Source organism: Nannobrachium achirus (genome assembly GCF_963921795.1).
Source record: "Nannobrachium achirus genome assembly, chromosome: 5".
In the NCBI taxonomy this organism is placed as follows: Eukaryota; Metazoa; Chordata; class Actinopteri; order Myctophiformes; family Myctophidae; genus Nannobrachium; species Nannobrachium achirus.
Window position 1 is genome coordinate 36,729,175 of NC_137814.1, and position 15,368 is coordinate 36,744,542.

Sequence of the window (15,368 nt, forward strand, 5' to 3'; positions counted from 1 at the left end):
ATAAAGGTTGGGTATGTGATAAGAAAATGCAAATAAAAAGAAAATGGGTAGGGCGTTTGTAGTAATGTCACATTGGCGTATCATATAGCCTATTGGATAAATTGTACATTTTGTAAATGATATGCCATACTAAGGTTGGATCATTTTGGGCAACCACAAAGGCCAGCAACAATCTATGTTAGATTTTTTTTATTGAGTTGATAAAACAGTCTTTCCATCTTTCATGGCATGTGTTTGTCTTTTGCTTTCGTTTGGTTACTAACGACTAAAAACTCCTCAGCAAAACCAGTGACCTTCAAGCAGAAGATGGAGAGCCAGGAGGCGGAGGAAGGGGGCAGTGTTACTCTGCACTGTGAGCTCTCTAAACCTGATGTTCCTGTGGAATGGAATAAGGGAACACAGGTGCTGAAGTCTGGAGAAAAGTACCAGATGAAACAGAAAGCTTCCGTGAACGAACTCCTGATCAGCAAAGTGGAGCCAGAAGACAGTGGAGAATACAGCTGTGTGTGTGGAGACCAGAAGACCACAGCAAGCATCAAGATCAAGGGTAGGAGTAGGATGTGGATAGACGTAAAACAAAGTTGGACTATGGATGTAGAAAAAGTTACAGATTTAAAAATATTTTTTGTCCCCACACCCAGTGGTGTGGGCGTATTGTTGTCCCCTGCATCTGTCTGTCTGGTTGTTTGTTTGTCTTTAACATTGAGAACTCTGGACGGATTTCATCTGATTTCTTAATTGGCACATGAGCTGCGCTATTATAGTTGTTTTTGTTTTTGTCAAAGGATAAGGTGATATAGTACAAGGTCATGGTTGAACCCTATACTTATGCAGTACATACAGTAGCATGTTTCGTGGTTGTAACATCTCTAGTTTTTGTTTTACTGCAATAGGCATTAACGTTGTTTTCTGGAATCTGTATGGTACAGTATATCTTAGCTTTGCCATTGGCTATTTAGTACTAACAACTAACACTTCTTCAGCTCAACCAGTGACCTTCAAGCAGAAGATGGAGAGCCAGGAGGCGGAGGAAGGGGGCAGTGTTACTCTGCACTGTGAGCTCTCTAAACCTGATGTTCCTGTGGAATGGAAGAAGGAAACACAGGTGCTGAAGTCTGGAGAAAAGTACCAGATGAAACAGAAAGCTTCCGTGAACGAACTCCTGATCAGCAAAGTGGAGCCAGAAGACAGTGGAGAATACAGCTGTGTGTGTGGAGACCAGAAGACCACAGCAAGCATCAAGATCAAGGGTAGGAGTAGGATGTGGATAGACGTAAAACAAAGTTGGACTATGGATGTAGAAAAAGTTACAGATTTCAAAATATTTGTTGTCCCCACACCCAGTGGTGTGGGCGTATTGTTGTCGCCTGCATCTGTCTGTCTGTCTGGTTGTTTGTTTGTCTTTAACATTGAGAACTCTGGACGGATTTCATCTGATTTCTTAATTGGCACATGAGCTGCGCTATTATAGTTGTTTTTTTTTTGTCAAAGGATAAGGTGATATAGTACAAGGTCATGGTTGAACCCTATACTTATGCAGTACATACAGTAGCATGTTTCGTGGTTGTAACATCTCTAGTTTTTGTTTTACTGCAATAGGCATTAACGTTGTTTTCTGGAATCTGTATGCTACAGTATATCTTAGCTTTGCCATTGGCTATTTAGTACTAACAACTAACACTTCTTCAGCTCAACCAGTGACCTTCAAGCAGAAGATGGAGAGCCAGGAGGCGGAGGAAGGGGGCAGTGTTACTCTGCACTGTGAGCTCTCTAAACCTGATGTTCCTGTGGAATGGAAGAAGGGAACACAGGTGCTGAAGTCTGGAGAAAAGTACCAGATGAAACAGAAAGCTTCCGTGAACGAACTCCTGATCAGCAAAGTGGTGCCAGAAGACAGTGGAGAATACAGCTGTGTGTGTGGAGACCAGAAGACCACAGCCAGCATCAACATCAAGGGTAGGAAGAAGATGTGGAAAAATATAAAGACAAAACATAGTACAAGGTCAAGGTTGAGCCCTATACAGCGCATAGCATGTGGCATAGGTGTAACATCTCTAGTTTTTGTTTTGGAGCTCTGCTTCAGCTGATGCTGTGGTTTATACAATCATTTCATCATGTCTGCTTTTTCTTTTTCTTTTTTTACTTTTACTGCAATTGGCTATACTGTCTGATACCGGTATGTCATCATTATGGATTGTGTTTTGTCTGTTTCCATGTTTTATGTCTGTCTTGTTATGGTTATGTAGATCCTATAATATTGGATTTTGGATTGGGCTGGTGCGACTGTATTACGTATTTTATATTTCAAATCTTTTTCTGGATTCTGTACAGTAGCTTTGCCATTGGGTATATACTAACAGCTAACACTTCTTCAGCTCAACCAGTGACCTTCAAGCAGAAGATGGAGAGCCAGGAGGCGGAGGAAGGGGGCAGTGTTACTCTGCACTGTGAGCTCTCTAAACCTGATGTTCCTGTGGAATGGAAGAAGGGAACACAGGTGCTGAAGTCTGGAGAAAAGTACCAGATGAAACAGAAAGCTTCCATGAACGAACTCCTGATCAGCAAAGTGGTGCCAGAAGACAGTGGAGAATACAGCTGTGTGTGTGGAGACCAGAAGACCACAGCAAGCATCAAGATCAAGGGTAGGACCGGGATTAGTGATTTTAACTATAATACTGTACATTCAAGCTTTCCACAAATGGATTTATTGAATGATGCAGTTCGTTGGGAAATTTGTTTGTTTGTCATGGTAATAAGTGTTTCATGTCGTTGTCCTGTCTAAAGCATCATGTCCTGTCTCTCACTGTTTTTTGGTGTTTTTTATGTTTGTCTCTGTTTGTCAAGCTAGAGGTGTACTGTAGAATATACAGTTGTTGAAGAAAATCAGTGTTCTTTGGGGATTCACAGGATTACCACATTGGTTTACCTTGCTGTACTTTGTTCTTTGCTGCTGAGTGCTCAGAGCTATGGTAGTCTAAAGGTTGGCGTACATTTTCTTTAGATTTAGTATTTCTGTATCCCAAAGCCTCCAGGGTTTTTATTATGAGCCCGAAAAAGGATAACCAAAATATCTAGGATTACTGTAGGTTATATTGAAGAATTCCTGCTCTGTTTTGAAGAATAGGCTTACATATACTATTCTGTAACCATACCCATACTGCTGGAAAGTAGTGCTTCTCGTTCAGTGTTGTTGATGAAGCTTGTCTCTACTGTATGTTGGCTATAATTTGTCTTTCATCGGACTAGTGGGATTCATGTTGCAAAAAAACAGTGTATCATTATTATCTATATCAAGTCACAGGTGGTGTGAGTTGTGTTCCATGGTGCTTTTACCAATTCATGGCTTGGCTCTGATTTTGCATCTTGCCAGTACTTCTGTTAAGATGGTCATCCCTGGTTATCATAATCCTGGCTGATGTCATGCCTCATGACTTTCATCATTTCTGAATGTTTCATCACAGCTGTGACGTCCATGGCTGCTTCAGCTGCCACATTGGAGTCCAGGATGGAATTCAAAGAGGAAGGTATGGGAGGATTCCCATTAGCAGCAGTTTGGCTTATACACTCTCCACTGTTATTATTGCTCTGTTGGCATTTGCAGCCAAATTCATGCTCCGTTGCACACTGGTGTCACTCGCTGAATAAATGATTTCCCATCAAATGTATGTGGCTTATCCTAACATGTTTTAGTTTGAAAATCTGTTATTTTCAGCAAGTGACACCATTGTGCAGTTAAGTTTCAACCTTGGCCGTATGTTGTTTACAGCTTTTGTTGCAGTACGTGCTCTAGCTTTCTGTCATGGCAAAATGGCTCTTTAGATATGGCAGTGGTATCTGTTGTCTCATTGCATTTGACTAGAAGATTGATGCTTCACTGTGGCAAATTGCTTTATTTGTTGTTTGCGCAGTGCGCATAGTTGGCTTTGCTTGAATGTTTTCGGCAGATTGGAGGTCATGCTCCTGGTGGTCATTATTGTACCACATTATTGGTGTGTCTGTCTGAAAATGGTGCCTTTGACTGCATGGCTAGCTGCTACTCTGTGATGTGGCAATGGCACATTTCTTTATTTTTGGCACATTACTTGATTATACCATATTTTGCCACTTACCATATTATGTACATCAATTGTTTTGTTCAAATGAATCTCTTGACGTCTTGGTATTCAGTGGCTTATTTGATGTACAATTTTGCAGATGCTAAGACTTTAACTACGGTTGCAGCCAACAAACAGGAGACCCAAAAGGGAGGTGAAGGTAGGCAGAGACTAATGCCTGGATTATCTCCGCCAGGCCAGAAAGTTGTGTTTGAGTGATACTGGAGCTAATCTTCCAACCACTGGACCAATCAACGTCATACTTTGAACATATACAGTAGGCAAATGCCTCATGGTTGTGCTTGCTATACCAGCTCGATGGGCGTATAACTCTTGAACAATAGCTCCAAGACTAAATTAAATAAAAACGATTCATATAGGCTATGCTTATTTCTACGTAATTAGATTGGAACAGTGTTTGATATGCCATATTTTGACCTGTAATTTGCTGTAAGGGGCCTATTTCTAACAACTACAAAATACTCCATATTGTATATCATAAACACAACATCCAATCAACCTCAACTTGTAATTTTATGTTGAGGGGCCTCCACAGAGCACGCCTCCAAAGTGCTTTGACTTCTGCCCATAGGGGGCACCAAAAATGTAGTATGTTTATGTTGTACTAGGCCTGGGTAAGCCACCCAGCCTGGCGGAGATATGCGCTCAGCGGAGTGCCCATTTCTAGTTTATACTTGAGTGCACACCATTTTGCACACAAATAGACGATCTACAAACTTGCATTGTAGATCTACTATTTTTGGTGTGTTAAACAGGTACACAACTGATTTTGCAATTTGACAGTAATTCTGTTAAACTGGTCATCCGTGGTTATCATAATCCTGGATGATGTCATGCCTCATGACTTTCAACTTTTCTGAATGTTTCATCACAGCTGTGAGTGTGACGTCCATGGCTGCTTCAGCTGCCACATTGGAGTCCAGGATGGAATTCAAAGAGGAAGGTATGGGAGGATTCCCATTAGCAGCAGTTTGGCTTATACACTCTCCACTGTTATTGCTCTGTTGGCATTTGCAGCCAAATTCATGCTCCGTTGCACACTGGTGTCACTCGCTGAATAAATGATTTCCCATCAAATGTATGTGGTGCATCCTAACATGTTTTTAGTTTGAAAATCTGTTATTTTCAGCAAGTGACACCATTGTGCAGTTAAGTTTAAACCTTGGCCGTATGTTGTTTACAGCTTTTGTTGCAGTACGTGCTCTAGCTTTCTGTCATGGCAAAATGGCTCTTTAGATATGGCAGTGGTATCTGTTGTCTCATTGCATTTGACTAGAAGATTGATGCTTCACTGTGGCAAATTGCTTTATTTGTTGTTTGCGCAGTGCTCATAGTTGGCATTGCTTGAATGTTTTCGGCAGATTGGAGGTCATGCTCCTGGTGGTCATTATTGTACCACATTATTGGTGTGTCTGTCTGAAAATGGTGCCTTTGACTGCATGGCTAGCTGCTACTCTGTGATGTGGCGATGGCACATTGCTTTATTTTTGGCACATACTGTACTATATCTACTGTACATAACTTGATTATACCATATTTTGCCACTTACGATATTATGTACATCAATTGTTTTGTTCAAATGAATCCCTTGACGTCTTGGTGTTCAGTGGCTGATTTGATGTACAATTTTGCAGATGCTAAGACTTTAACTACGGTTGCAGCCAACAAACAGGAGACCCAAAAGGGAGGTGAAGGTAGGCAGAGACTAATGCCTGGATTATCTCCGCCAGGCCAGAAAGTTGTGTTTGAGTGATACTGGAGCTAATCTTCCAACCACTGGACCAATCAACGTGATAACATTTCCAGTAGGAAAATGTTTTCAAATCTGCCTCATGGTTGTGCTATACCAGCTCGCTTGGCGTATAACTCTTGAACAAGCTCCAAGACTAAATTAAATAAAAACTATTCATATAGGCTATGCTTATTTCTACGTAATTACCTAACTAGATTGGAACAGTGTTTGATATGCCATATTTTGACCTGTAATTTGCTGTAAGGGGCCTATTTCTAACAACTACAAAATACTCCATATTATATATCATGAACACAACATCCAATCAACCTCAACTTGTAATTTTATGTTGAGGGGCCTCCACAGAGCACGCCTCCAAAGTGCTTTGACCTCTGCCCATAGGGGGCACCATAAATGTATGTTGTAGCGGAGTGCCCATTTCTAGTTTATACACCATGTTGCACACAAAAATAGACGATCTACAAACTTACATTGTAGATCTACTATTTTTGGTGTCTTAAACAGGTACACAACAAAGTATAAATCAGGCTTACCGGTATATCTGAAGCATTTGTATGTTACTTGCAAATGATGATATATAGGCCTACACTTTGTTAAATTGGACTTTACAAATATTATGTCTGTTATTGCAGTTGTGAAACCTGAAACACCATCGACTGCTGCCAAAGACGCAGTCAAGCGGCAGGAAATCATTGAGACAGTAGAAGGTAATGGGCAGAGTGACTTTGGCTACATGCTTCTTGCTTTACCCTCTGCTCATGTTGCAATTAAATTAATATATGTAGTATATTTTTTGTGCATCTCTTTGAAATGCAGTCAGAAAGTGCAGACACTATTAGTAACTTCCTAGTGGGAAACTGTTAAAGTTATTCAGTGTTGTCAAAACCAGCTAAATTAGTTTGGTCTTCAACGATGACGCGTGTGAAATTAGTTTGGTGCTAAATGTGTTGCCATTATGCATCTCTAAAGATACAGTATGCTTTCAGGCCACTTCCCCATGCTTTATGCATCAATGCTGTCTGGTCTACAGTATTGTCTGATTTCTTCCTCTGCTTTTACCTTATTTGTGACACTCATACAAAATGCTGCAAAAGGAGTGAATGTCATCCGTTTAGTGTTTACTTTTTCATTTGAATGATCCATGAGCTTTTGTTCCTGTGCTGCTTTTAACTACTATTATACTGTATGTCAGAAGGAGAGAACATGCTACTTGCGAACACATTATGCAAAAGTGTTGCATACACAGCAATGTGTTAAAATGTTAAAAAGCATGTAAAAAGCATTCTCAGACCAATGAATGTTATGGCTGTGATATTTCCATTAATTTCGCCAGCTGTGAGGATTTCAACTACTGCAGAGATTCCAAAACAACAACCCCATGAACAAGGGTCCCAGCAAGCACAGCCTACAGGGGGAGATGCAGGTAGGGACAGATGTGAGGAATGCAATTGGCATCAATATTTCTGTCTGCTGGCTGCTGTCCGTGGTGTGCTGTCACTGGCACTGCTGTGTGAGGCATACAGTACAGGATGAAGACAAGTCAAACTGAAGCAGTACTAAAAGTTATGAAAAAAGTTTGATTCACCATCTGGACTGTTAATGTCAACTGATGAATAATTCATGAGCTAAATCAAGGCTTCTTGTGATTGTGTTATCACTAAGCATTTGCACTGGCTTGCTTAGAATCTAAGCTAACTGGCTATCTAAACCTTTTTTTGTCTGGACCCTGGACCGGCCCTAAAGACGCATATGTTGTTGAATGGCTGACTGACTGGCTGGCTGACTGACTGGCTGACTGGCTGACTGGCTGAGTCACAGAGTGATGAGGTATAAGTATGTGATGGAGTGAAGTTTGCAAAACACATTTGCAATCTGAGGCAGATTTTTGCCTAAAGAAAAAATAAATTTGCCATTACTCCTACAGATTTTGACCAAACATCACGCAAATCGTTACACAATCTCTATAGCAGTGGTTCTCAACCTGTGGGTCAGGATCCCCAGATGATTAACTTAATGTGCAAATTAAACATTGGCCAAATTGTCAAAATTGTCAAATATTCAAATACATTTTCAAATATTAGAGGCAGAAATTGTGAATAGATCTACATGCTCACAAGTCACAATGACTCGCAACGCGAGGTGTTGTGAGCATGTACTGTAGATCTGCTATTTTCACAATAGAACCGTGTTATACAAAATGTAATGCCTCAACTCTTAGTACTCGTCAGGGTAGGGGGGTCCCCAGTTAAAATATGATTATTTTGGGGGTCCCCAGTTAAAATATGATTCTTTTGGGGGTTGCGGCCTGAAAAGGTTGAGATCCACTGCTCTATAGTAATGTCATCGCATACACAAACTTTAGAAGGCAATGGTAGCCAATCAGGAGGGAATATGGGAAATGGGACCGATCCATGTTGATGACATGACTTTAGAGATACTGTGTACCGCTTTGCGTGATTTTAGGGCAAAATCTGTAGGAGCAGTGTCCAAATGTGTTTTGCATGAATCGGACTCATGGTGGCGCTAGAAGAGGGCAAAGTTTGGCATGGATCGGGGCAACGGTTGCGGAGATATGAGTAGGGGAAAAGTGTGACACGACGGACTGACTGACAGACGGACAGACAGCCGGTGGAGGTTTTATAGTAGTACCTACCAGTAAGACTCCCTAATCGGGAGATAAGCGACCGTAGGTCTCGCTAGAAGAGGGCCATGTGAGAAATGAGGGGTGGGGTCTCCGCGTTGCCTTGGCGGACGAATAGGTACCGGCCCTGGCTCTCCCGGATGCTCCTAGGCCGAGTTAGGGCATTTTATGTGAGCTGCAGTGGAGGGGGTCCTCCACTGGGGGCGCCACCACTTTTGCATCCGTTCTGGAGTAGCAGGAGTGGGTGGTCCCCGGGAATTCCCCGTGAGCAGCCCCGTGGGGGTGGTCATTTGGTCATTTTTGCACATTTGGTATTTTTTTTACACCTGGGGGTCCCCCAGGGACCTGGGGGTCCCTGGAACTCCGGGGGTCCTTGGAGGTTGTAGTTTGGCAGGTAAGGAGTGTGTGTGCAAAATCTGGCATGGATCGGGGCAACGGTTGCGGAGATATGAGCAGGGCAAAAGTGTGACGTCTGACGTGTGACGGACGGACTGACTGACGCACGGACACCTGGTGGAGCTTTCTGTAGTAAGTGCGACCTACGGTCGCAATCAACAAACTGTAGCTTAACCATGCATGCTATGCTTCCTCAGTACACTTAAACTACTTTTTTGTCACTTCTCTGTTTAATGCCTTATATGGGTTCCTTTGTATATCTGTATTCCTGTCGTCCTCCAGTCTCTTGTTATGATATTGTTTCTGGGTGGCTTACCTACAGTAGATTTCTAGTCTACCCAGTCTTGTTTTTCCACTTCTCTGTTTAATAGCTTACAGTTTTTGTGCATCTCTGTGGCTATGACCGCACTGCTATCAATTCCTGTTGTTTTTGTGATGTCTCTTGTTATAGAAACCTACAGTATTTATCTCCAGTGCTTTGTACTTACTATTGTGCTTCTATAATGGTGTACAACGTTGACTGAATCGTATTTGCAAAAGGCTTTGATCAGTGTTACAGTATTTGAGCTCAACAACCAGGATCACCTCTAGTTTCCCACGATTTGCTGTACTTAGACACTTGTGATTTCTCAGTGAGTCCATTTTGTGTAGAGATATCAGCATAGTGAGCCTACAGTACAATACTGAATCATACAGTAGCTGTTATCACTTAAACCTCAGTTATTGCTAAAAACTAATCCTTATATAAAGTGGTGCACAGAATGGAAGATGGGGACATGGAGAGACTTTGGAGATTGCTTTTCGCAAGGTCGTTCTTGTTGGCTGCCGTTTCCGTCTCAGGCTGTAACACCTGTCTGTCACTGTAAGCAGTTGGGGTTACTGTTGTGTTCTTCACAGCAGAGTGGACTAATGCTACTACAGCAGCTGCCAAACAAGAGATAGGGAAGCAGGGGACCAAAGCAGCAGTGGAAGGTATGGAAGGATATTGTTCCGTTTGACAACTTCCTGCTTCAGTTGTGTCTCATTTTGTACGCTGTCAAACGATGGTCTACTCAGCAATACTGTGTTTAGTTCTTTGATGAACAGAGTTTCTACTTCTACCAGGCAGCTGTGTGTCATATGCTTAGTTGAAAGTTTAAACATCTACCATACTTTAAATTATGCTTTCCCCTAGTGTTTACCAATATTTCCATTCTGTAATTTTTCTTTTCTTACTGGGCATGTTTTGGTTGTAGGAATTCAAAGACAAAGTTTAAAAAAAAGTAGTCCTGCACACTGCCTTCACTTGCCAAACTTAATTGTTGCAACGTTCATCAGGTATCAGATACCTTATGAAGGTCAGTTGACCAAAACTTAGTTCTCCCTTTAATAACATTTTCGAAGTGAAGACCGTGTGCAGGACCACTTCTTTTTACTCTATGATGTTGAATTGAATTTTGGAAGCAAACACAGCAAACACGAGCTTGGTTTATTGGCCCAGTAGCACACAACCACACATTGTTGACAAAATGTCATGTTAATCAAGGTTTGGCGGCCCATGTCACACAAGACATGGTGGTGATTCAGTGATAATATTTGATCTTCTGGTGTATCAGAGGGTTCAATATTTAGCTGAGATTTCAAATCCTGCAGCTTCAGATAATAATACAGTTACAAAGGGGGACATTTAGATAGAGATCACAGCATACTTGAATGGTCCAATTCTTAGATTTGAAGTGCATAATGCTGCATTATTATATTACACAATCCAGTGCAAGTAATGTTACATTAGACCTCAGAGGTTTCACTAGCGCCCATATTGTTTTAACGCAGCAGTCAAGACTCCTTCTCCTCAAGTGGCAGGCGAACAGGACAACAAGACAAACAAGTTCAATGTTGTGGAGGAAGGTAAATAAGTCAAATTACTGTATGTCCTGCTTTATTTGTGGTATCCTTTGTGATTTTATTGTGCTAATTTCACTCAGTTCTTAAAAGACATTGCTTTTCTTGTTGCATATTGTCTGTGGAATGAATACCTTCAGTTTAAGCCTAATGGACTAATTGTGAGCTGATGTCACATTATTGTGTTGCGCTGAACATTGTTACCCTCAAATATCAAAGTTTAGTTTGAAACACTGTTCTGGCTGTTGTGGTGGACTGCGTTATCCCAGTTTTGTCCCAGTTCTTTTGCTTTAAAAAGCATTGCTCTTCTTGTTGTATATCGTCTGTCGAATGGATACCCACATTGTCTTAATGTCTTCAATTTCAAGCCATGTGCTTTTCTCTGTTGTCAGTTTAAGCCTAATGGACTAATTGTGAGCTGGTGTCACATTATCATATTGCCCTTAACGTTGTTTGTTGCCCTCAAACTTTTCTGGCTTCTGGTTTTGGTTTGATACACTGTTCTGTCTGTGGTCATGTAGAATTATATTTTTCATTTGGAATTAGGGTAAGTTATAATTGTTCAGATTGATTTAAATCACAGCTGAAAAGCCATCTGCGCCTGCAGTACCCCTCAAAGTGGAGCCTCTTAAGCAAGAAGCCAAGCAGGGAGCACAAGGTATGCAATGCATCACAAAAGAATGCAAGAATATATCTGCATCTGTCAGTTCTTGTCTCTATTTGAGCTGTGATAACCATTCCGTCCTTGTCCCTTTTATGCACATTATGGAGATCCCTGATGTCATCAATATTAAGCCCGTATCTTGGAATACCCATATATGAACATACTGTGTCAGTCTCATGTGGTCTATGATGTCAAACATCTATGATGTCAGTCATCTCCATATTTGGGAAAAGTTTTTAATTAAAGTCAGTGGAGAAAATGTATTCACAAATACATTTATATAAATTAAACTATAATAACATATCTTAGCAAAATGCAAGGAATCGATTCCCCAAGAAGCCGGTCGATTTGACATATGGCCCAAGTACGTGCCACCAAAACTGGGAGGAGTAGCGCAGCAGTAAAAATCACACCTGTGTGAACTGAGCGGTGGTCATGGAGGCTGCGCAACAGCACTACTGTGTGTGTGTATGTGTGTGTATTGCAGTTGATGCTCAGGATAGACTCAACAGCACCCTCTCTGGTCACCCAGTGGTACTCAGGCTACATACTCAGGCTACAGACCCACACGGATACACGGATACACACATGGCCATGCTATGGGGGGGGAAATGGATGGATAGAATAAAGTCGGACAAGTACTAGTCTGGTTGCCCTGCAGGGGAAACCACACTAATTAGATTGTCTAAACATGCAGAAAGTTCAATTGTGCCTCACGTCTCATCAATAGCTTCTCTCAGCAAGTTCGTTTGCTGGGGAGTTGAAAAGATTTTCTTCTAAATAAACTGTCCTTATTTTTTGCCATAGTTAATCCCTTATTTATATTATGGTATATGAGTTAAAAGTCTAATGTGTTGTATTACATCAGCAGAGAAAGAAAAGCCTGCTGTTTCTGCGGTCACTGCAAAACCAGAGTCCACTAAGCTGGAGGCCATACAGGATGGAGGTAGAGGTTTTGTGGTACACGTGTGCTTCCCTGTGTTTTATCCCAGTTCTTATAATCTACTGCTTTATAAAGCATTGCTCTTCTTGTTGCATATCGACTCTGGAATGGGTTTCCACCGTGTCTTCAATTTCAAGCCATGTGCTTTTCTCTGTTGTCAGTTTAAGCCTAATGGACTAATTGTGAGCTGATGTCACATTGTGTTTCCCTGAACTTTGTTTGTTGCCCTCAAACTTTTCAGGCACCCCGATTTTAGTTTGATACACTGTTCTGCATTCAGTCATGTGCTATATGTTATCCGAGTTTCGTCCCAGTTCTTATAATCTGTTGCTTTAAAAAGCATTGGCCTTCTTGTTGTATATTGTCTGTGGAATGGACATCCACATTGTCTTCAATTTCAAGCCGTGTGCTTTTCTCTGTTGTCAGTTTAAGCATAATGGACTAATTGTGAGCTGATTCACATTATTGTGTTGCGTTGAACATTGTTACCCTCGAACATTTCTGGCACCTTGGTTTTTGTTTGATACACTGTTCTGTCTGTGGTTGTGTTATTATGTCCTTGTATTTTAGTTAGACTTAGTTTTAGTTATAATCGTTCCATATTGATTTAAATCACAGCTGAAAAGCCCCTCACAGTGGAGCCTCATAAGCAAGAAGCCAAGCAGGGAGTGCAAGGTATGCATCACAATAAGAACGCAAGGGGAAAATCCCGTTTGGGCGGTGTAGTTTTATGTTGTATGTTGGCAGGTTAAGATTCCTCTGTCTCAGGTGACCTGATGAAGAAGCAAATACAATTGCAAGGCCTTTTCATTCGATATAGAATGTACGGTATACAGTATCTGCTGGTGCTATCTGCCACTTGAGTTTAAACATTTGTGATAAATCCTTCATGCTGCTGTTCATCTGGATCACTCATTTAGTGCCCATGAAATTAACGGATTATAAAGTCCACGATGCCAGTCTCAGGTTGGCATCACCCCCGTTATCTTATTTTGAAGGCCAGAAGTCCACAGCGCAATCACTTCCGGTCTGACGTCATCGCGTCCTGCGCCGGAACCGATCGTTCTCCACGTGGAGTTGTGTAATGGCGGAACGGAGCTTTTATAACTGTGTAACATAAGCGAGCATCTGCCTCCATCCTAGCTTCTAAAGTGTAGTTTTGAGATAATGGACATTAAAGATGAGATCCCCCGTCCACCTCAATGTTATGGATGGGACTATTTTGTGCTCGTGGAGCCGTGATGATGCGAAATCAGCGACGGATTTCGTCTCCGGACCTCCGGCCATTCTTCTCGGTAATGTATCCGCCGTTACAGTAATATATTACTTTTCACGAGTATACTCGGGATTGGCACTGCGGATACTCTATTACATTTCACGAGTCTTCGCGGGATTGGCACTATATGAGTTAATTATTCCACGAGAATGTCCCATGATTTCACTACAGTATAACTCTTATCTAAACCCATAGCATCTGCAGTCATTCCTAAAGAAGATCCCTCAAAGCAGGACATCAAGCAGAGAGAAGGTACAGAAGGAAGGGACAATTAGAAAAGTTTGTCTAAACATCCAGTTCAGTTGTACTTTAAGTCTCATCAATATCTTCATTCAGCATGTTTGTTTGCTGAGGAGTAAAAAATTGTTTGCTGCGATGTTCTGCTAATTACACTCTTCCTGTAAATATGTATTGCTCATCGCAACTATTTTGGTATAGTTAAGTCCTTATTTATTCATTTTACATCTGTCCTGCATTCGTTATAGGGATATGGACATTCTTGGTCGATACTGATACAGATAAAGATTTAGCCAATAAATACAGATATTTGTTAATTTTTTCCCCCCCTTTTGTGCCAGGGAAACAAATAAGTGTTAATTATAAAACAAATAACTGTTCAGAATCTGTAGAAACTTTGTAGGCTGCAGATAACCAACACACCAACATAGCCAGTGCAAAATTGATGCTTCCCAACAACAAATAAATATCAGCTACTGCCATCTGTTAATGTCAACTTTATTTTCTGATACTGATGTTTACATCAGCAAATATTGCCTGATACGGACATGTGATCAATATATTGGCGCATGACTAATTTTTTACATTATAGTAGATGGGTAAAAAGTCTAACATGTTGTATTACATCAGCAGAGAAAGAAAAGCCTGCTGTTTCTGCGGTCACTGCAAAACCAGAGTCCACTAAGCTGGAGGCCATACAGGATGGAGGTAGAGGTTTTGTGGTACACGTGTGCTTCCCTGTGTTTTATCCAAGTTCTTATAATCTACTGTTTTATAAAGCATTGCTCTTCTTGTTGCATATCGACTCTGGAATGGGTTTCCACCGTGTCTTCAATTTCAAGCCGTGTGCTTTTCTCTGTTGTCAGTTTAAGCCTAATGGACTAATTGTGAGCTGATGTCACATTATTGTGTTTCCATGAACTTTGTTTGTTGCCCTCAAACTTTTCAGGCACCCCGATTTTAGTTTGATACACTGTTCTGCATTCAGTCATGTGCTATATGTTATCCGAGTTTGGTCCCAGTTCTTATAATCTGTTGCTTTAAAAAGCATTGGCCTTCTTGTTGTATATTGTCTGTGGAATGGACATCCACATTGTCTTCAATTTCAAGCCGTGTGCTTTTCTCTGTTGTCAGTTTAAGCATAATGGACTAATTGTGAGCTGATTCACATTATTGTGTTGCGCTGAACATTGTTACCCTCGAACATTTCTGGCACCTTGGTTTTTGTTTGATACACTGTTCTGTCTGTGGTTGTGTTATTATGTCCTTGTATTTTAGTTAGACTTAGTTTTAGTTATAATCGTTCCATATTGATTTAAATCACAGCTGAAAAGCCCCTCACAGTGGAGCCTCATAAGCAAGAAGCCAAGCAGGGAGTGCAAGGTATGCATCACAATAAGAACGCAAGGGGAAAATCCCGTTTGGGCGGTGTAGTTTTATGTTGTATGTTGGCAGGTTAAGA

At 41.2% G+C, this 15,368-nt stretch overlaps 1 protein-coding gene across 1 annotated transcript in view; it reads left to right on the plus strand.

Annotated features, from left to right (window-relative positions):
- Positions 1-15,368, plus strand: part of obscnb (obscurin, cytoskeletal calmodulin and titin-interacting RhoGEF b) — a gene marked incomplete at both ends in the record, with an annotated part of 88,086 nt that overhangs the window by 33,244 nt on the left and 39,474 nt on the right. Inside the window, 4 exons of the mRNA XM_080725756.1 lie at positions 281-547; positions 984-1,250; positions 1,690-1,956; positions 2,376-2,642. Of these exons, the coding sequence (XP_080581882.1) occupies positions 281-547; positions 984-1,250; positions 1,690-1,956; positions 2,376-2,642 (1,068 nt within the window). The remainder of the gene's footprint in view (positions 1-280; positions 548-983; positions 1,251-1,689; positions 1,957-2,375; positions 2,643-15,368) is intronic.